At 36.8% G+C, this 19769-nt stretch overlaps 1 protein-coding gene across 1 annotated transcript in view; it reads left to right on the top strand.

Moving 5' to 3' along the window:
• The window catches only part of LEMD3 (LEM domain containing 3), a 39578-nt gene that overhangs the window by 4749 nt on the left and 15060 nt on the right, over positions 1-19769 (top strand). Inside the window, exons 3-4 of the mRNA XM_014312365.2 lie at positions 11263-11300; positions 13706-13772. Coding sequence (XP_014167840.1) covers positions 11263-11300; positions 13706-13772 — 105 coding nt within the window. The remainder of the gene's footprint in view (positions 1-11262; positions 11301-13705; positions 13773-19769) is intronic.

The raw sequence follows: 19769 nt of genomic DNA, 5'->3' as shown, positions 1-19769 counted from the left end.
AATATATGCATCAAATTATCATGCTTACTATGATAAAGCAATAAAGACAGTTATTTGTATATTTGTTGACTTCTTATTTTAAATTTGCAGGGAATGATGCACAGTGAGCTTAGTGTTGGTTTTCTTAATAGTTAAGTGCCTAAAATTAAATGCAATCAAAGTAAGGCGATAGTATGTGACGTTGAAAAATACTTATCACAAAATACATTCAATATCAACACTAAAATATTTGTCAATCTAAGAACAGTGGAGGTGTGTCTGATGAGAGGGAGGCTTAAAACCAAGTGTTGGAGTTGAATTTAGGCCAGCTGGAATAATATAAATGGGAAGGGGTGAGCAGAGTATTTCACAAGAGACTTGTCACTTACACTGTGCATATTGTTCAAATGATTTCTTATGCAGTGCCCTGAAATAGCTATGAAGTGCTTTAGTTTTTTCACATGAAGCATAAAATGTTCAAAGACAGATCGGAACTGGGCTGATCCTTCTGTATTTAAGCTATAAATGTCACTTGAAGTAAGGTTTTTATGCATTTTGCTGTCTAAAATATAGATGGGGTTTTTCTTAAACCCGCTGAAATGAACTGCTCTTCAAGCTCACATAAAAGACCCAACTAATGCTAGTGCCTGTTATGCTTGCTATCTCTGACAGTGCTACATTTGAAAAAGATCAGTTTGGGCTTGGTGCTGGTAACCTCCTTCATTTTGCTCTGACTGTAAAGCATATTTTGTTTGCACCTGCCTTCAAAATACGAGGGGATTAGATCAACTTCTTGCCAAGCCAGCATAGTATTTTGTCAGGAAAATGGTACACTTTAGTCTACTTCCTAGGTTCTTCAAACCCTGAAGAGGTCTGTGTGTATCTCTTCCAACTCCTGTGGTTTTGTGATGTTACTCTGAGCATCTCTAGTGGTTGTTCCTGGAAGTTAATTCTAAAGTTATTTTTGATGAAAAGTTGGTAACAGTATCTGATGGGTTGAAGTTGCTTTCAGATCTGGTTCACTTTCTTTCTGCAAGATGTGGGTGCTAGTACAGATAGTGTTGAAGTCTAATCTGAAATGGGTTGTATGTACGTTACTTCTACCATTTCTGCTCCAGTACTTTGTCTGGGAAGCAGTTGATGTGACAAAAGAAAAAAACAAAACAGGACAAAACCATCACAACAAAAAACGAATCTTGAAAGTTTCAGGTAGGTCTTGTTTGAAGTCTTATTTTCTTATAAGAAGCTTTTTAAAGTGACATCTGTTCCTAGTAATTTTGGTCTTTCTATGATACTTGTTACAAAACAGCTGCTAGGAGGATAATCCTTGCTATATTTACTACAATTTGTGTTTTTGAAATGTTAATTCAGGGAGACTTAGCAGTTGTGCATGTTGCAAGTGTAAGCTTAAGCAAATCACAATTCTAAGAGTTTTATTCAATTCCATTGATGTTCCTTTGTTCTTGACGTCTAAATCTCTCAGGTGTTAAAACTGCTGTGGAATTTTATGCAGGGAATTTAATTGCTAAGAAGTTAGACTTGCTGTATAAAAGACAAGATGATGACTGTTAAGCTCACAGGCCTGCAAATTGCTGTTGAAGTGCTGTGGTATTTCACAGATTACTGTTACAAATTTACTTGCCTTCTAAGATCACCTTCTCAGAAGAGTCTGTTCTTTACAGTGTTGGCTTTAATAGAAGAAAATTAGTTGTGATAGGAAGTATTTATGGAAGAGGAGATAATAAAGGGAGGAAGAAAAATTAAAAGATTTGTAGCATTTCTGTGTTGTGTGCCTGTTAATGTTGCCTGTGCTTTGCAAGGGATACCCTGACTTGTATTTGACAATGTAACAACTTCTATTGAAATACTAGCATATTGCTATTTCACTTTCTGTATATTGCTTTAAATCCTAGTTAGCAAGTATTTCTCAACTAGGTGATATAAAAGAAAATCCTGGCATTTTTCTTAAAGACTAATCTCTGTTGTAGCAATGTCAGTTCTATGGTCTGATGAGTTTTGGATCAAGATCAGTAGATCAAACAAGAATAATCCCTAGACTGTCTTCATAAGGTAAAGCCAGGCAGAATAGTTAGATTTCCTTAGGATTCTTGACAATTCTAAGCTCTCATCTTCCTTATGGTATGTCAGAAATTATTCTTTAGAATTAGGAATAATTTGGCCTTTTATCTAGGAAAGTTGAATAATTATTATGTAGTGGCTTTCATCTAGGAAAGTCTAAGTAATTGCTATGTAGTACAAAATAGCTCAGCTGACAGCTTCAAGTCCTTCCTAAAGGGTTACAAACAGTCTATTTACCTTTGTAATAGATATGGAGCATAAAGAATAAATAAGAAAATTGCTCAGCAGTGTTTGAAACAAAAATGATGGAAATTCAGAATTCCTGTTTTTAGGGAGATACTGGTAGTTGATACTTCGTTCGGAATATTTATGACTACTTTGCATTCATGTGCTTAAGTGTGCTGCTGTTAGCAGATGTGCACAAAACATTCCTTATGCCATTACTATAGATTCTTATTATGACATTTTTTCGAAGTTACTCTTGGAAGCCATGAGTTTTTTCGAAGTAAGTAATGGAAAATCTGAACTAGAATCACTTGCCTGGGGACCAGGGATGCAGAAGAGCTCTGACAGGAGTCAGCCTGTTTCATTAGATATCAAAAGTTTGCACTGCATTCTACAGTGCATAGTTTTTTCAAAAGCAAATTTCATTTCTGACGTGAGAAAGGTGATCTAGAATCTGAAAGCAGATCTGGTTGCAACTTTTACATTTTAAAAAGCACTGGAGGCTAGAAAGGTGTGGGAAAGCAAAAAGCAGACTTGTTTAATTTGTTAAGAACCTCAGTCAACTCTAATACTGTTCAAGTGCAATGCAGATCTTTCTGCTTAGGACAGATGCATAGAGTGATAATGGATGCAGTGGAAATATTTTAAAGAGCCCATGATACACAAGGACTTAAATTTTGCATTGTGGGAGCCCTGCTTTGCACTGTTTCATAGTCTATAGTTATCCCAGTAGAGGAGGAGAATCAGGCCTGCAGTCCTCCTATCTCTGGGATGCAGTTGTGTTTCTAAAAATCATTTACGTTTAAATCCTTTTGAGATCTGTGTTTCATCTGAGAGTAGTAGGTTTCAAACTTTAGCTTGACTGCTTACCCAGCTAAGCTGGCAGGAGTTGTAGAGTTGTACCCAACTGATCCCTGTCATGCTTCTGGACTTGTGCTTCAGTAACAGTATGAACATTTGAACAGGCCAGAACTGCTGCTTGAGAAAGTTACTTCACTAAAAAGCTTAGGCAAGTAAATTAAGTGAGTACATTGTTTCTTTTGTTGATGAAAGTGCTATTTCAATGTTGTGGAGAATCATGGAGTGTTGTAATCATGAGGCATATATTCCTTTTGCCTATATAGTTCTTGTGAATGTATTCTCTGCTAAAATTAGTTGTCTGTTGTGATTTGTGTTAGATTGAGGGGAATAAGTTTACTGGTCAGTGACTGTGAAATCAAAGTATATTAAAAAGAAAAGGTTTTTTAAGGGAGAATCTCTTCATTAGTACTTTGTCTTGTTAGTCCTTGGCTCCTTCTGTTTTTCCTGGTAGATACAGATTTGTGGAAGAAGGTAGCAGTGCCTTTGCTGTGATTATAATAAATAAGGATGTGGTATAGTTCAGGTCTTGATCAAAAGTTACCTTGGTAGCTTCTGCCCACTGAGTCATTCTGATGCAGAAAAACTTGTCAAAAGGGGCAGTGGTACTGATGGGAAGAAGCATACTGATCTGTGCAGAGATAGATTGAAGAACCACTGCACATCTTAAAGCTGAGCTCTCGTAGGTTCCTTCTGTGTTAGAAGGCTTGCTAGAGTTTATAATGTTCAATGTGGAGTCCTACTGTGCTGTACCTCCCACAGTGTTATTTAGTGCTGTTTTTCTGTTCTGCTTGTGTTTACATTCTGCTGTGCAGTCTGAGAGTAGGTGTATGTTAACCGTGAAACAGGCAAATTTGGTGCCTGTTGGGCATAGCTTGCTGCAGGAGATGTGCTGGTGGCATTTTGCAGAGGTGAATTCTTTTTGCAGAGGAAAAGATCAAATTTTCTTATCTGTAAGCATGAGAAGTACTTATGCTTTTACATCTGCTTATGTAAAAGCAGGTGTGGATGAAAGAGTAAGTCACTATGGGAAATAGGGAATCTGAGCTCTGCTAAAGGATATGTTCATGTTTGGGTACTTTGTCTTTTGCATCTAATAATAAATGTGTGTTCATTTTGATATAAACTCAGAAAAAAACTAAAGAGGGAGCATTGAGAACATCTAAGAAGCTATACTACTGTGCTGTTTGTACAGTGACCTTTGAACCAGGAGTAGAAATACCAATCTTTTGAGTACTCCTTAGAGCTTGTTCATTCAGAATGGGCAGGTACATATGCACAGTTCGATTTGGTGATCCTAGGTGTATTTTGATCAATGCCTGTTAAGTTTTGCTTCCATCTGAGGTGGTACACCCTGCAGAAACACTGTAGACTATGTTGTTTCAGTTGTTCACATTGAGAATGGATGTGTTGGCATACTTTGGAATTGTGCAGAGCGGTGGCTTTTTATTCATAACTTTAAACACTTTCTTTTCTTTTGACCTTCAGCTAGAGGTCCTGCTTATTGAAGTAACAACAGAAATGTGCAGATTGAGTACAAATGCCCATGAAGTGGGGGGGAAGAAAAGCCATGAGATGTTAAATCACTTGTTTTATTCTGCCATGTAGGATGCGTGTTATTAAAGTGATGCCTTTTGAGGGAGAACAGACTGGAGGGAAATGACATGAAAGTAGCAGCCCTGGCAAGGAGCTGTCCTGGTAATTGAGGACCTAAGGCCAAATAGGGTCTGCTTATTCCTTCTGTAAGGGAATGAGTTAGCATGTGATATCCTTTGCCATTCAGAAAATGGGAATGTACACAAGCCTTGGGATCAGACTAACTATATGGCCAGCTCCCTTAGGCATGAGATACATGGTTTGAGGAAAGAATTATGATCTTATTCTGTAAACTTTTTTTTTATAGTTCAAGCACTGAGTTTTATGCCACTGTGTAGTGACCTACATACTACGGAGTTCTCATGTGCCAAAGGTGTGGTACAATTTTATTGCCCCTAGTGTTTGAGATCTTGGTAAGACTCACTTGTACTTCCTGTCTTCTTTTTTTTCCTGTTTCTGTATGGCAGGTGAGTTTCTTGCCAAGAAAGGTTTTGGCTTTTCTTGTGTTTTTTCCTCCCTCTCTACATCCACCAGGGTCAGAAGTGCGCACAGTACTGCTAGAAGATTCATCACCTTAATCCACAAGCTGATGATGTAACCTTTTAACTAATAGGCATAACCTATTTAATTAATAAACAGTGATCATAACGTTAGTTCAAGTTCAGTCTTAGTTCAAGCAGAGTCTTCATATGAGTAAAGGATAATGATGTGTTAGTCTAGTTGTTCCCTTTGGATAATTTTTTTTTGAACCAGGTAGATTAATCAAACAAAGCAACAAACAAAAGCAGTTGCTATGGTAGACAACCTGGAAGGTTTAGCCAGCTCTTCAGTCTTAGTCTGGTAGAGTAAAAATGGAAGTAACTAAATATTGCCTGGTGTTATGCATGTCCAGTCAAGTGTTATGTTGTGTATTAACTATTGAGCTCATCCTGATTTTGAGCCCTTCAAAATTCTACAGTGTGTTTTTCCTTCTCTTAGGAAGCATTTTTCCTCCTCTTAACCAGTATGGATACTTGCGGTAAACTGACTGCTGCTTCCTCCGTGGACACTTATCTTTGTCGTGCCAAGAGACCTGCTAGCCACTCCCTCTGTATGTCCTGCATGGAGCACCTATTTTCAGTGTTCTGCTGTTGTGTTCAGGCTTTGTAAATGTATTGTTCAGCAGTTTCTGCTCTTAGTGCAGCAAGCACTGAGAGACCAATGTGTGCTGAATGATTTAAAGGACAGAGGCGCAACAGAACCCCAGTTTTAAAAATGAAACATTCCTGTGATCTGTATCTTGACTTTGCTCCTGATCAAAATGTTACCTTTGGATGTTGTAAACTGTTCATACTCTAATTAGTACTTTGTAACTGAAGTCTGTCTGGAAGAAGAGGTTATAACTGTGTATTTATTTTGGAAACTCTTCAAGACAGAAATCCTTACTACTTGTATGAAATCACAGGATATTTGTATCAAGACTGGGCCCCTTGGCAGAGTGACAGTAGTTTCAATATTTAATTGCAGCTTCCCATTGATTCTTAAACCTTCTGTGTTTCAATAACACTTGCTTTATTAGTTTGCTTTCCACTTTGAACTTTGGAGTTTGAGGAAAGCAGAATGCTTCCTAGTTTAACATAAAACATGTTGTGTTGCTATGCTTTCAAGATGGAGTTTCCCCTTTTTTCTAAATTTGTGTTCATTTGCTGAAGTCATGGGTATTTTTTAACCTTATAAAATGTAGGGAGCCAAAATTATTTGGGAGAGGTGCAGAAGAATGCCGAAGAGCTATTTCAGAAGCCTATTCTGATTCTCTACCCATGGTAAAATGCTGGTATGTGTCTGAAGTCTGACATTTCTCCTGGTAATGTTTTGCAACTGCTTATAAGAGCAGTCTTAGTGTGGTGGGTTTTTTATTTCCTATGTATGCACACTAGCCTGTAGTGAATACTGTGCGTATGTGATTTTAATGTAATTTTTACAGTGCGTGGCAAGCGCACTTTTGGGCCATTTTCCCTAATAGGAACAACTGTTCCTTCTGTGTTTCGTAATATAATGCAAAAGAGCTTGTGTGCAAATACTGTTACTAAAAAATATTTCCTTAAATATTCTTAAGAACTGACAGCTTTTATGATTTTTATAGGTTTTTTGATCACTAATATGAGTACTACAATGAAACTAATATTATTATTTAGTGAAACTGAATAATCTGATGAGAAGCTTTCCCAAAACACTTGTGTCTCTTTTTAAATATGAATCAAATTGGCATGACTCACAGGAGCACCTTTCAACATTAAGGTCTATTCTAACCAGCATTTAAGTAGGGTAGGAGTAGATTTGAACCTTTCTAGAAAGGGTGATACAGCTAAACAAAGGAGATGGTTATTTTGTTGTAATTTGTTGGGCTTTTTTTTTTTTTTTTGTTTAAGTATAATAACTCCAAAGAGAGCTTCTGGTAGGTCATATCATTTTACCTAAAATAATGAAGACTCTTATTTTCAGAGCTGATAGAAAATGTGTCTGAAGTATGTATGACAAATATGATTTTTAATTCTTTTGGGTGGGGGCTTTGTCAGTAGAAGGGAACAACGTGAAATTGTTGGTTATGTCACTTACAAATAGAATGAATTAAAATTATATTGGCTGGAAAAACGATCAATAAAAGAGCTTTAAACTGAGCTAGTTGAAAAAGTGACTAGATGTTAAGGAAAGGTTCAGCCATTTGCAGAGTTTGCTAATCCTTTTGGCACATTTATGCTGCTCTTCAAAATTGACACAGCCAAGGAGTATTCAAACTGTAACAGGGTACTCATGTAGAAATACAAAAACCATTTCCAAAGCGCACAAAGATGATCCATATAGAAGGAATTACTGTATGATTTGATGTCTTAATATCAAAGGAGAGAGATTTAGCCTACTGGTTCGAAGTGGTTTCTACCTGAGTTAGAGAAATATGGAGCTGGAAGGTAATGCAAAACTGCTTGTCTGTTTTGAGCATTGAATAATTGCAGACAGGAAAATAAAGGCAGGATTATTTTATTTAAGAAGTTTGAAATATGGAGCTCTGGAATAACATTTCAAGAAATAACTTGTTTGTTTGTTATTTTTCAGGCATTTTAAGGTTTAGGAGTTCAGAGAGACAATGTTTTAGAATTATCCTTGACACATACACGGTATGCCACTGGGTGAAGTCAGACCTTGATCCTAGACTTAGAAAAAGTTACAAGTCTGTTAGCTGACATTGAAAATTCTTGAGTTGTAAAATTATTGAAAACTTGTTTTGAGATCATCTTTTCTGATAGCAGTGCTTCTACTATTGTTTCTTACTCTGGTTAAGACGAAAAAAATCTGATGGAAAGCATTAGGTTATCCTCATGCAGAACACATCTTTGTAAGACAGATATTGGAAATGTTACTACTTCTTTTTTGGGTTTAGTCTGCTTGTGGCTTGGTGGATGGGGCGAGAAAAGTACTTTGCAGGGAGGAACATTCTTGTTTCTGCAGAAGCTGCTAACTTGGAGGTATATGTTGTAGTGCACAGTCCCTGAATCCTGTGGGTGAATGGTATTTGATGCTTTGTGGCATCACACTGAGATGGGAGCTGCTTACTGGTTAACTGGGATCATTCTTGTTTCTGCTGCTGCAGCTTTACAGCTCCTTAAAGTTGTATTGGAATTTTGCTTTTTCATCTCTAAAATCAAATTATCTGTACATTCAGAAACAGATTATGGCATTACAGTGGTTCTGTTAAGAATGTCACCTTAAAATGTTAGGAGGAACATAGAGCTGCAGAAGGGTTCAGAGGTGGCTTTTATGGCAAGGAGGAAGTGGACTCTCAAATGTGTATGAGTGATGAATGAAGGTATGAATGTTAGGGAGGGGCTGCATAGTGTTTATTACTCTCTCTCACCTCTGGTACAAGGATACGTGTTTTAAATTTGTAGCATAAGTAGATGGTAAGTTGTTCTTTGAACTCCATTAGAATCTGAGTTTGATAGACTATTTTCCAGGCTGGCCAACTGTTGCATGGTAGAGGTCTCAAACCTATTTTGAGGAGGAGCCTTGGGAAGTATATGTTCAGATAAAAAAATCTTATATTAATAATTAATTGTTAAATTAATGTTTTGTTTTGTAGAATAAGAATTTATCACTCCTACAAATATAGTTGTATATTCTAAGAACTGTCAAGAAAGCTTTTGAACCAAGAATGCTGATGTAATATATTGAAATACCTTAGGCATGTTGGAGTATGTGAGAACTTTGCATCTGTGACTGAAGCATGTGGGAGGATTTGGTAAGAGATTAGGCTCTGGACAAAAGGAAGAAGGGTGTATTCAGAAGAGGAATTACTGAAGAAGTTAAGGAGTGGCCTTATTAACTCAAGTGAATTGAGGTTATGTGGTAAATAAATGCAGATTGATTAACAGTTGTAATTGCATATGCAGCTGATAAATTGCTGCAGTTGCATTTTGCATACTTGCCTCATACAGCACCAGTCATGCTAAATGAAATAGCATCATATATAAAATGTACTTCAGTTTTTGGTTAACAATAACAATCACTAACTTCAGAGGGATTTCATGGAAATCCTATAGTGTGAGTTAAAATAAGGAGTTTTAAAGATTGCTACATTTTTGTGATAAGTATTTTTGAAGAGGTGGTTGGTATTCTTGGTCATTGTAACCACTCTGTATTTGTGAAGGAGAGGCAAACATTGACATCTCATCTGACTTGCTTAACAAATTCAATGTGTAATTTATGTAAATATGAAGTTGCCCAAATGTGAGATTGATTTTACTGGGATTGTGATGCTGGGAAAGTCTAACCACCACCATAGCCTCCACTTAATTTCTGGACTGCCCTAGCATATCTAGAATTTCAGGAGACAGTTTTCAGTTTGTGCCTTTGCAGGCATGGAAGTGTTGTGTATGTGTTTGTTTTGTGACTTTCATCCGTGCTAAAGTATGTTAGTCAGGTATACTGAAATCTCCACCCTCTTGTGCCTTGTCTTTGTACCCACCTTTCAATCTAAACCCACTCCTTAATCAAGATTTCATGTATGCTGAATAGCATCGACCCTCGAGTCTGTAATTATCCTTGTCTGGATAACTAACAATCAAACTAGGTGTTTAATTCTATTTTAGGTTGTTTAGATTAAATGTTTAGTGTGCTGGGTGTATTTGTTTGAGTTAATGAATGAAATACATAAAACTTTAAAGTTGGTAGCTTGATAATCCAGTAAGCAATGGCTGTGAATTTGGACCTATAGAATGAAATAATGAAGTGCTATAGGGCTTGATATGCAAGAGTCTTCAGCATCTGCTTGTATCAGCTTTAATTAATCTTATATCTGAATACAGTATTTGGATGTCTGTGAAAACCAGTCCCTTTGTTTGGGTGGTTTTGGTTTGGTTTAGTTTTTTTTTCCATTTGCTGTACCAGAAGAAGCCAAAGGGCTTATTGGGTTGATAACATGCTTAATTTTCTTCTGAGCTGAGGCACATGGACAAACTTGTTTGCAAAGTTGCAGAGAGTCAAGCCTTCTTCATTTAGAAAGTGTTTTCATTGTCCTGCTGTTTTATATGTCATTTGTTGGTTGTCACTGTAGGAATGTGAATCTTAACCATTGCTATGTGTAGGAGCAGAGAAAGGGTAATGGTTTCTACTTCAAACTTCCTTTCAAAACTAAGGTGAAACAGATCAAGATTTGTCTGCTGACAAGAGTGCTACTGAAGTTCATGCAGTTAATAAAAATCACATTCTTTTACAAATAATTAGTTTTTTTCTTAGAAAACAATTTTTTTTTGTTTCTTATCCATATTCACTTACACTTGACTAAGGTTGGGAGCCCTGTTTAATAAGTTGGTCCTTGGTTTCTTTGGTATTCTCCATTTCTCCTAAATGAGAAATCTAGCCATGAATTTGATCTATTATGTCAACCTTTATATCTCTATTTCCTGTTTATACCTAAATAATAAATATAACTCTGACTGATCAGTTTGAGCATGGTTGTGGATCAGCAGTCAAGATATTGTCAATCAGTCTACTCTTAGATGGGCAACTCTTGATATTTTGTGGATACCTATATGCATGGGAGTGCATGAGCTCTCAGTGTGTCATCTCACTCTTGTTAAAAGAAAATGCTGAGTTGTAGAGCTTTGTTGTATGTATTAGTGGTGAGTAAAAGAGGGGTTTTCCTTTTTTAAATTGTCCACTAAAATTTAAAACCTTCAAATTATTTCAAAGCAATTGAGTTATTAAAGCAAGAGTTCAGCAAATGGCAAGCACAGTTTTGTTTGTAAGGAAATAGCTGTGAAATTTGTTGACATACAAAAATCTAGTTTAACCTAAATGCTACTATACAGCATTATCAAATGCAGAGTTAGGGCAAAGGTTAATAGATATCTATGTTATTTGTCTTATTATGGACCTTGTTTTTATCTTAACTATTGCAGTGTTGTCATAAAGCTACAATGTTGGTATACCTTTTTAGTATTTTCAGACCCTAGAATGAATTAATTTTTCTTTTTTTTTTTTTTTTGACAGTCAAGGATCCCTTTAGTGAAGAACTCAAAAAAATACAGGTAAGTAAAACCACTTAACATTGAGATTTTAATCTGTCACATGATTGTATACAAACAATATAGATCTGTTCAGTAGGATGCAGTTTTAGTATAATTTGCAGGAAGTAAATGCACTTCTTGTAACTGATGTTTTAATTTTTTTTCATCTTGGGCAATATAAATAAGATTACAAGATTTGGCTGTGGCATGCTGGTTGTTTCATACACAGTGAAAATAGTACATAATTTGTGTTGTAAAAAGAAGAGTGTTGCAGATTTTGAGACTAAATTTAACAGTTTTTCATTTACTGATACTGTTTGGCTTCTCAACCTTGAAAGCACAGCTGGTAAGAGATGATTGACATGAAACCTGAGGATCTAATTTAGTGTTATGGAAGAGCAAGGGTTAAAGTCCTTCAAAATGGATTTTAAAATTTGTCTCTTTCACTTTGATTCCATTCTGTTACTTGTTCCTGTATTTGCTTTTTTTGTCCGAAGTATCAGGCTAACAATTTTCGAGAAGTCACCATTGACGCTATCTGTATTATTCTTAGTGCTGCAGCATGCATTCAGGTGGTTCTCTCTTCTGACTGGAATTGCAAACATAGTGATCTGCTTTTGCTAGGCATATATAAGCAAGCATTGCAAGATAATTGTGGAAGCTTTGGGAGTTGTTTTTTTGGTTTACTGTCTGGAATTTGGTGTTTTTGTTTGGTGGATTGGTGGGTTTTTGTGTCTAGGATTGAACTCTCCGAAAGTGAGTAATTGCATATTAAGCAGGTGGCCTTGTCTGGTTTCTTGGATAGAAAATGTTCCTGAATCTCTTGAACAAATTAAATTTCTTGAGGCAGATTCTGGGGATTCTTTCAAAATGACTTCACTAGTGTGCATAGAGAGAGAATGCATTTTGTTCACTGGACTTGGCTGAGAACCTGTTCTATATGTTACTTACTCCTGTTTCTACTGCACTGTTGCATAGTAATCCTATTGCATGCTTGATTGTGTGTTAGCTACAAAGCTTATACTGTTCAGTTGCTTCTTTTATGTGGGCCAACTGTTAATTAGAAAAAAATTATGGTCACAGTAATATTTCTCATGTTCATCTCACTGTAGCTATTAGTGAAGTCATGGGTGTACCTACTGGCAAATAAATGGAACTTGAAGTACTGCTGGTGGTGTGTGTGTGCTGGAGGACTGATTTTCCTCTTCTGCCATTCACAGTGTTTTCCAGCCAGGAAACACGTTAACAAGATTGGTTAGTTTCCTGAGGGGTGTCAACTACATCAACTTAATCTCAGTGATGGTTTTATAGTACCAGAATAGGGAGAGATGATGCTGGTAATTGTTAATGGTGCTGTTGGGAAATAATTTGTCCATTGTTTGATCAATGAAAGAAGTATTTTGCTTTTCTGGTAGCAATTTTCTTACAGAAAAAAATTTGGACTATTCAAATTTTAAAATTATGTCAATAATGCTGGTGCATCCGGGAATTAAGCCTACTATAGTTACTTTTTTTTTCAAAATTAGTATAATCAGCATATGCGCAAACTGGAAAATTACTTTTTTGAGTATTTTTTTGAATGAAGCCTCTGGTCTTAGCTGTTTGATAAAACTTCAACGTTTCAGAATGACTTTTAGTTTGTGTATGTAATTGCATGTTCTTTGTCTCTATGTTTTGAATAATTCCTTCTAATATAAAATGGTCTTGGTTATATTTAAATAAAATTACTTGATATCTTGATAAGTTTAACTCCCCTGTAAGTAGCAATTATATGACATCTCATATTCATGCTTGTTTTGGGAATTAGGCATTTTTGTATTATGGTGTATGCAGGAAGTATCAACAAGATAGTTCACAGCTTTCTGGTTTGCTTTGTTTTGGCTTTTTGTTTGGTGAGGGTGGTTTATTTGGTTGTTTTTTTAAATTAAATTACTGTAGTTTGAAGGTAGACAACAAAAATTTTCCTTTGCTCAGAATTTTTGCTGGAATGTGACCAGATGGTACTTCAGTATGGCTTGTATAAAATGTCACAGCACGTTTATAAAGAACAAAACTTTTATTTTTACACCGTAGCCATCAAAAAACCACCCCAAACAAAACAGATTTCTTTTGAGTCATTTCGCTACTCTCTCAGTAATATCAAAATACTACTGAGATTCTCTTGATTTTAACTGGCAGATCCATCAGAGTCCAAGCTGCAGTCTACTTCAGCTTCAGTCAAGATCTGAAAATTCAGTGTAGTATATATTTGGATTCAAAATCTATTGCCTACATCATTGTTGGTGTGTGAGACATTACAGCTTCCTACCTGTATGTTTAAACTGTGGGTTTTTTCCTCATGGTATATGAAGATTTTGGGGATAAAGGGAAAAAAGTACATCTGTACTACTGCTTGTTTTAACATAAATATGTTTTTCTCATTCTAGGAAGATGAAATAAGTCTCATGATGAAGAGCTTGTATGCACTTCATGATAAATTGGCACAAGTAGCAGGTAACACTTAAAAAATATTGTGATGTAACATTATGGCAACAGCTACAAAAAAGTCCCTGCTCAGATAGTGATTTGCAATAACTGGGTCCCTGATAGCCATTTAGAGCTCCATTTTGGGAAACTTGAAATCCTGTTTCTAGTTCACTTACAGTGTCTTTTTCCACCGGTGTTGCACTTTTTGTTGCAATGTTTGCTAAGGAGATAGGCTTTTGAATATTGTGATCCTGTGTGGTTTTTGACCTCGTGCCTTAATACTTTAGTAATCTCATTTTGTAAAAGGCTTAAATTAAATTTACTATATGTGAAGACGACTGTGTGGGTTTCTTAAAGGTTGTTAATTCACGGTGGTGAAAATAAAATATTTTGCGACAGTGTTAAAATGGTACCTAGTAAAGTGAACAGTAGTGGTTGAACAAGATTGCCTTGTTAGATAAAATGTCCAACTTAATCATATGACTTACACAGTAATGAAAAGTGCTGCATATAGTAATGTGTCAGATTTGGTGTTTAGGGATAGTATTATTGAATATTCAAAGCAAAAAATAGAGTGGTTTTATCTAGAGTTGTAAGGAACACAGCTTTTAACTGCACACGTAGAAAATGGTGAAATTAAGGCTGTGATTATAACTTTGGCATCTGGTAAATGAGAGTTACAACTGAGTCTGTGTCATGACCATTTAGCCATTTTTAACATCCTTGCATATTTAACCCATCATATGTTCAGGAGGTCTTACTGGTCTCTGTGCCAACTATTTGTTTGGCATCAGCAAGTTTTACCAAGAAGGCTTTTCCATTATTATCAGGTGCTACAGACATTTCGCAAACATGAAAAAATGTGAAAACAGCTCTGTGTCAGATACAAAGCCGACACTGTAATGTGTCAGGGCTGTATAGGAAATGTGTGAGAAATTTGAGCAGCTCTGTAATACCCTTTATATTGCAACAGTAATCTATCTTCATGCAGAAACATTTTGTTTCCACAGCATTTATGGTACCTGCTGTGGATAAAATAGGTGTTTGGACAAGCCCCACATATTTTTGTTTGTTTACATCAGAGAATCCCAGAATGGGTCAAATTGGAAGGAGCCACAGTGGGTCATCTGGGCCAACCTCCTTGCTCAAGCAGGATCATCCCAGAGAACACGGCATAGGGGTGCATCCAAATGGTTCTTGAACATCTCCAGCAAGGGAAGCATTCCACATGCTTTCTGGACAATCTGTTCCAGTGCTCAGTCACCCACACAGTAAAGAATTCTTCCTCACAGTCAGGTGGAACTTCCTGTGCCTCAGTCTCTGCCCACTGTCTCTTGTTCTGTTGCTGGGTACTACCAAGACGAGCCCAGCTCCATCCTCTTAACATCTTCCCTTCAGATAATTATAGCATTGATGAGGTTCCCTCTCAGTTGTCGCTTCTCGTGGTTGAGCAAGTCCAGCTCCCTCAGTCTTCCTCATTAGAGGGATGCTCCAGTCTCTTGATCATTTTTGTCTTCTGACATGGACCGTACTATAGCAGAGCATTCAAGGTGATTGTTGCTTTTCCTTGCTTAGATCACTGTCATGCTGCTTCCCTCTCTTTTGGAGAGTGTAACAGCGTGCTGTTTGTTCAGTGTGTCATCTGGCCCTCCAGGGGCCACACAGTAAACAATGTACTTGCATGGGTAAAAAGGTTTGGCACATAATTTCTACATCTGTGAAAGAAAGGGAGTTTTCTTTATTAGCTGGGGCTTGCTTCAGTGTACAAATCTTTACCTATCTGCCTTATGAAGAAGAATTAATATGTTCCAAGACAGCTGCTTGCTTCACCTGGTCTCAAAGATGCATTTTTCTCTATTAGTCTATTTCTGGCCATCTTCAAATGCTTCCTTTTGAAAAATAGAACTATCCTTTCTGGTGAGGTGGTACTCCAGACTGGAGCTGTAATGTGAGATTACCTGGTTGCTCAGTAGAGTAGCTTTCATACAGTCTGAAGAAGGACCTAATCCATCTTTACTTATAGAGAAATTCTCCTCAATGCCAAGTTTCTTAAGATACAAGAGGAATATGTCTGCCATCCATTTTTGAATACCGTGTTGATATAGACCTGGCACACTGTCTGGAAGCAGTTTAAAAGGCATAAAACAGAGAAAACTGCAAGAGAGATGCAGGATTTAAGAGTGTTGATCTTGTGCACAGTGCACTGCTTCAAAAGAGAAGTTAAAGAATACAGAATTACACAAAGTGGTGCTTTTCAGGTCTCTCTGTCACATACTTGGAAAAGTTTCTCTCATTTCATACTTGGCTAAGAATCATTTGTTCATGTTATAACTATTAATATTAAAAAGGCAGGCTGGAAACTTGAAGTAGTCTGTTCTGTTAAGCTTTATTCAACATCTTGACTACCATAAAGATGGTCCCCTCAAAATTTGGTTTCTAGCTCTGTTTAATAAAACAGACTTATTATTTTTACTGATCTAGTTTCTTACCTTGTCAACTTCAAATGGAGGGCAAGTGATGAGGCTTTTATTTTATAAGATGGAGCATTAATTTTTTTTTAAGGGAGAAAATGTCAGAGTAATAGTTCATTAAGTTTGAGTTAATATACCATGTTCCAACTATAGGTACCTATTCTGGACTGTGGTCCTCCAATATGTTGTCAAATTATTTCATTATCCAATATAGAAATAGGTTGCCTTTAATGCATCACTGTTCTCAGGATCACTGGGCTGCCAAATGTATAGTGAGTAATTTTTTGCCTCACAGAAAACTCAGGACCTGATGAGCAGATGGTGCTTCTCCCTTGAGTTGAAGTTTGTGTTCCCCTGTTCTTATCTTGAATGGTTTAGCCATTCTTCAAAACAGCAATTTGTTATAAACAGTATATATTTCAGTACCCAACACTTTCTGCTAAAACAAAATATCTGCTTTTTTAAAATTAGAGTTACTTCAGCATATGTTAATTACTGGATATCTTGGTCTTTCTTGGAGAGACTTCAATAGATCACATCCATTTTCAGTCAGACTTGCAAAATGAATAAATCTAACCGCTATATTCAGAAGAAGCAACCAGCCACCCGTGGGTATGACACTTCTTGTAGATAAAGGATTTTTTAGGTAGCTACTTCTCTTGCCTGGCATTCTTCAGTGTGACAGTCGGTCGGATTTAGACAGTTTCCTTCTCTCCACAGGTCCTTGAAGATGTAGGGTGAATTAGGCTTTCATATGTAATAAGGCTTCCTGATAAATCCATGGCTGGAAGAAAAACCTGGCAAACCACCTAATGTTATTTAATATTAATTTCAAGTATCAGCTACTATATCTGATGGCTGTCACAGGCTCTCTGTTCTGTCACTCTCCTTAATCTTTGGTTTTTCAGGTAATTGATACTGTGCTGTTTCCAACCAGTGATTAAACAGCCGTTTAGCAAGTTCTGATATTCTGCAGTGTTATTGAGCTGTTGAATTCGCCTTTGGAAGATCAGGCATTCTTACTTGCTCTTGGTCTGCTTCTGCTTTTCTTGAGCTGCTCACTTTAGTGTTCTGCTGCAAGTAGCCTGAAAACATGAGACCTACTGAACAAATGTCTTGTACTCTGCTTGCAGTTTGTATTGGTGGCCGTGTCACATCCAGCTATAAGCTAGAGATCTGTGCTAAATCCACATCTTCCTGGAAATACTAGATTTCCACTGTGTTTTGATACCAAGTAAGAAAAATATTTACAGTGTAAAGCAAATACTTGAAATTTTTGAATATTTCTGTTGCCTGTATATGCTGCAGCTCATAAGTTACATGCCTAAATGAAAGTCAATTTCAAATATTCTAGCCTGCATGGAAAAGAAGATATTACTTGGTTTTTATATTAGAAGCAGTTGAGACGTAATAAATATTTCTTTGAATTGAAACTTTAGTTGCTTTTTGGTAGTATTTCTAGAAGAATTCTACTTCTTAAGTGGCTTGCCCAAATACACTGACATAAGCTAAAGTGTAGTTTTGTGATTCTTGTTGGGATGTGCTATTTGCCTCCCTTCAAAAGCAAAGGTTCTTTGATTGCTCTTGAAGTCGGTTGTCAGTAGCCAAGGAAAGTTTAAAGCTCAAAGATTCATGCTTTCTAAAGTAAGTTCACAGCAGACATTATAACAGAGGGGCAGTTTTTACAAAGAGATGACATGTATCTTGCAGCAGACTTGTGTAAAGTTTTTTTGCCTGTGCTTCAGTTTTATTCCTGAATATAGGGCCTCAAATGGAACAGTGGGAAACATTTTTGGCTCAGACTATGGAAAGTGGGTTTTCAGGCCAAGTGGTTAATGATTGCACCAAAGTTATTCAAAGTAAGCCTTCATTTGCAGAACTATTAGCTAACACAGTGACTGAAATGGCATATAGGAATATCCTGCTGTTGCAGTAAAACAGAAGGTTGTCTGGCTTGTGAAATGCCTAACTTTCTGCAAGCTTTCAAATTCATGAGTTTCTCAGAAGAAAGCTGTTAAATGGATCTCAGCAAAAGATGTGTTGGAATGTGAAATTGTGTCTCCAATAGCTTTTTGTACAAGACTGAAACTCCATAACTCTGATTAGCTTACGTTTTTTAAGTGAGAGACAAGATGAAAGTGATTTGTATTCCTCTCGCCCCTACCCCAATATTGCTTGAGGGAAATTTGAGCTGATGGGCCTTAGACATTGTCAGAGCCCAGGCAGCAAAGGTTTTGCTAACTGTTAAACTTGTTCAGAGGGAATAGAGTTTGAAAAAAAATGCAGCAGCAGGACTGAGAGGAAACTGTCTGCTGATTTCTGAAGATGAGACCAGAAGCTGTTAAGTCAGTGTGCTGGCTGAGTGCTGCATAAATGTAATTCTTGGAAGAAGGCACATAAGATTAGCATTTAAAACTACTAAAGTAATTCAGTAGTCCCCTACCTAAGGGAGCTTTTGTTCTGTTGTAAAAGGCAATGCTGTGTTCTCAAAAGGTGGAAAATCCAACATGAACCCTGAAACTTCTTTTTAAGAATTCATATTTTTCACAATTTGTCTCCTGCTTGTGTGTTTGGTTTGCTTTCTCCTCTGCGTATTAACTGTACCCTTTTTGTTCTCTCCCATTTATTTCATAACAGGGCTTTTCTGCTAATCTAGATAATTAAAAAAATAACCAAAGAAAAGCTTCTTAGCAGAAGGGTCTCATCCTCCTTCTCTCACAAGCTGTTTTGTTCAAAGTATGACTGACAGGCTTTATCTGTATTAAAAAGACCTCAGAAAGACTTCAGGTCTTACCAAACAAGAGAGAAGGCTTAAATGTAGGAATACCTGTTCAGACTTGTTCATGTCATGTGACTTCATATCAGGTGTAAATTGTACATACAGCTTTTGCAGAGATATGTTTTGGGTTTCTTCTATTTATTCCATCAGTTCTAGATTTAAAACAGTATGTTTGCACCAGAGACTGTATGAGTATGATGTATAGTTACTCTAAGTCTGCTAACCTTGAAACCTGAAATCACTGATGATTATACATGTAAATTTACAGGCTGTACAGTTTAGGCTGTACAAAATCAAAGTCTGCCTAAATTACATACAAGAAAAGCCCATAGCTCCAATTCAGGTGCTGAATAAAACCCACTCTAAAATTAGAGTGGATTTTATGAAAGTGCTGTCCATTTTCAGCAGTGATCTGTCTAATTTTGCTATTACAGTAGACTCAGGCACTTTGAAAGTCTTAGATGTTGCATGCTAATTTTCTAGTGAAACAACTTGTAAAGTTTTCTGCTCAGTGCTTGATTGCAGCACTTCTAGGCCAGTTAGCATATGAGCACTCTTACAAACACTGTTCCTATTTCTCTACATCCCAGCAGTAAGAGCATCCCTGTTAGGCTAATGTGCTTGCAAGGCCAAATTCTCTTAAATCCATTGAAGTGTACTAAACAAAACTTGTGCAGTCTGAGAAGGACTTTGGCTTCATAGAAATGTGTATTTCTTTGGAACTCCAAATGAGTGAGGTGTGAAGGTGTCTCCTCCATAACTTGCTAGGGTTTC

Source organism: Geospiza fortis, unplaced genomic scaffold (genome assembly GCF_000277835.1).
Source record: "Geospiza fortis unplaced genomic scaffold, GeoFor_1.0 scaffold166, whole genome shotgun sequence".
Taxonomy (NCBI): domain Eukaryota; kingdom Metazoa; phylum Chordata; class Aves; order Passeriformes; family Thraupidae; genus Geospiza; species Geospiza fortis.
Note: the sequence above shows the minus strand (reverse complement) of the source record. Positions and strands in the feature narration are given on the sequence as shown.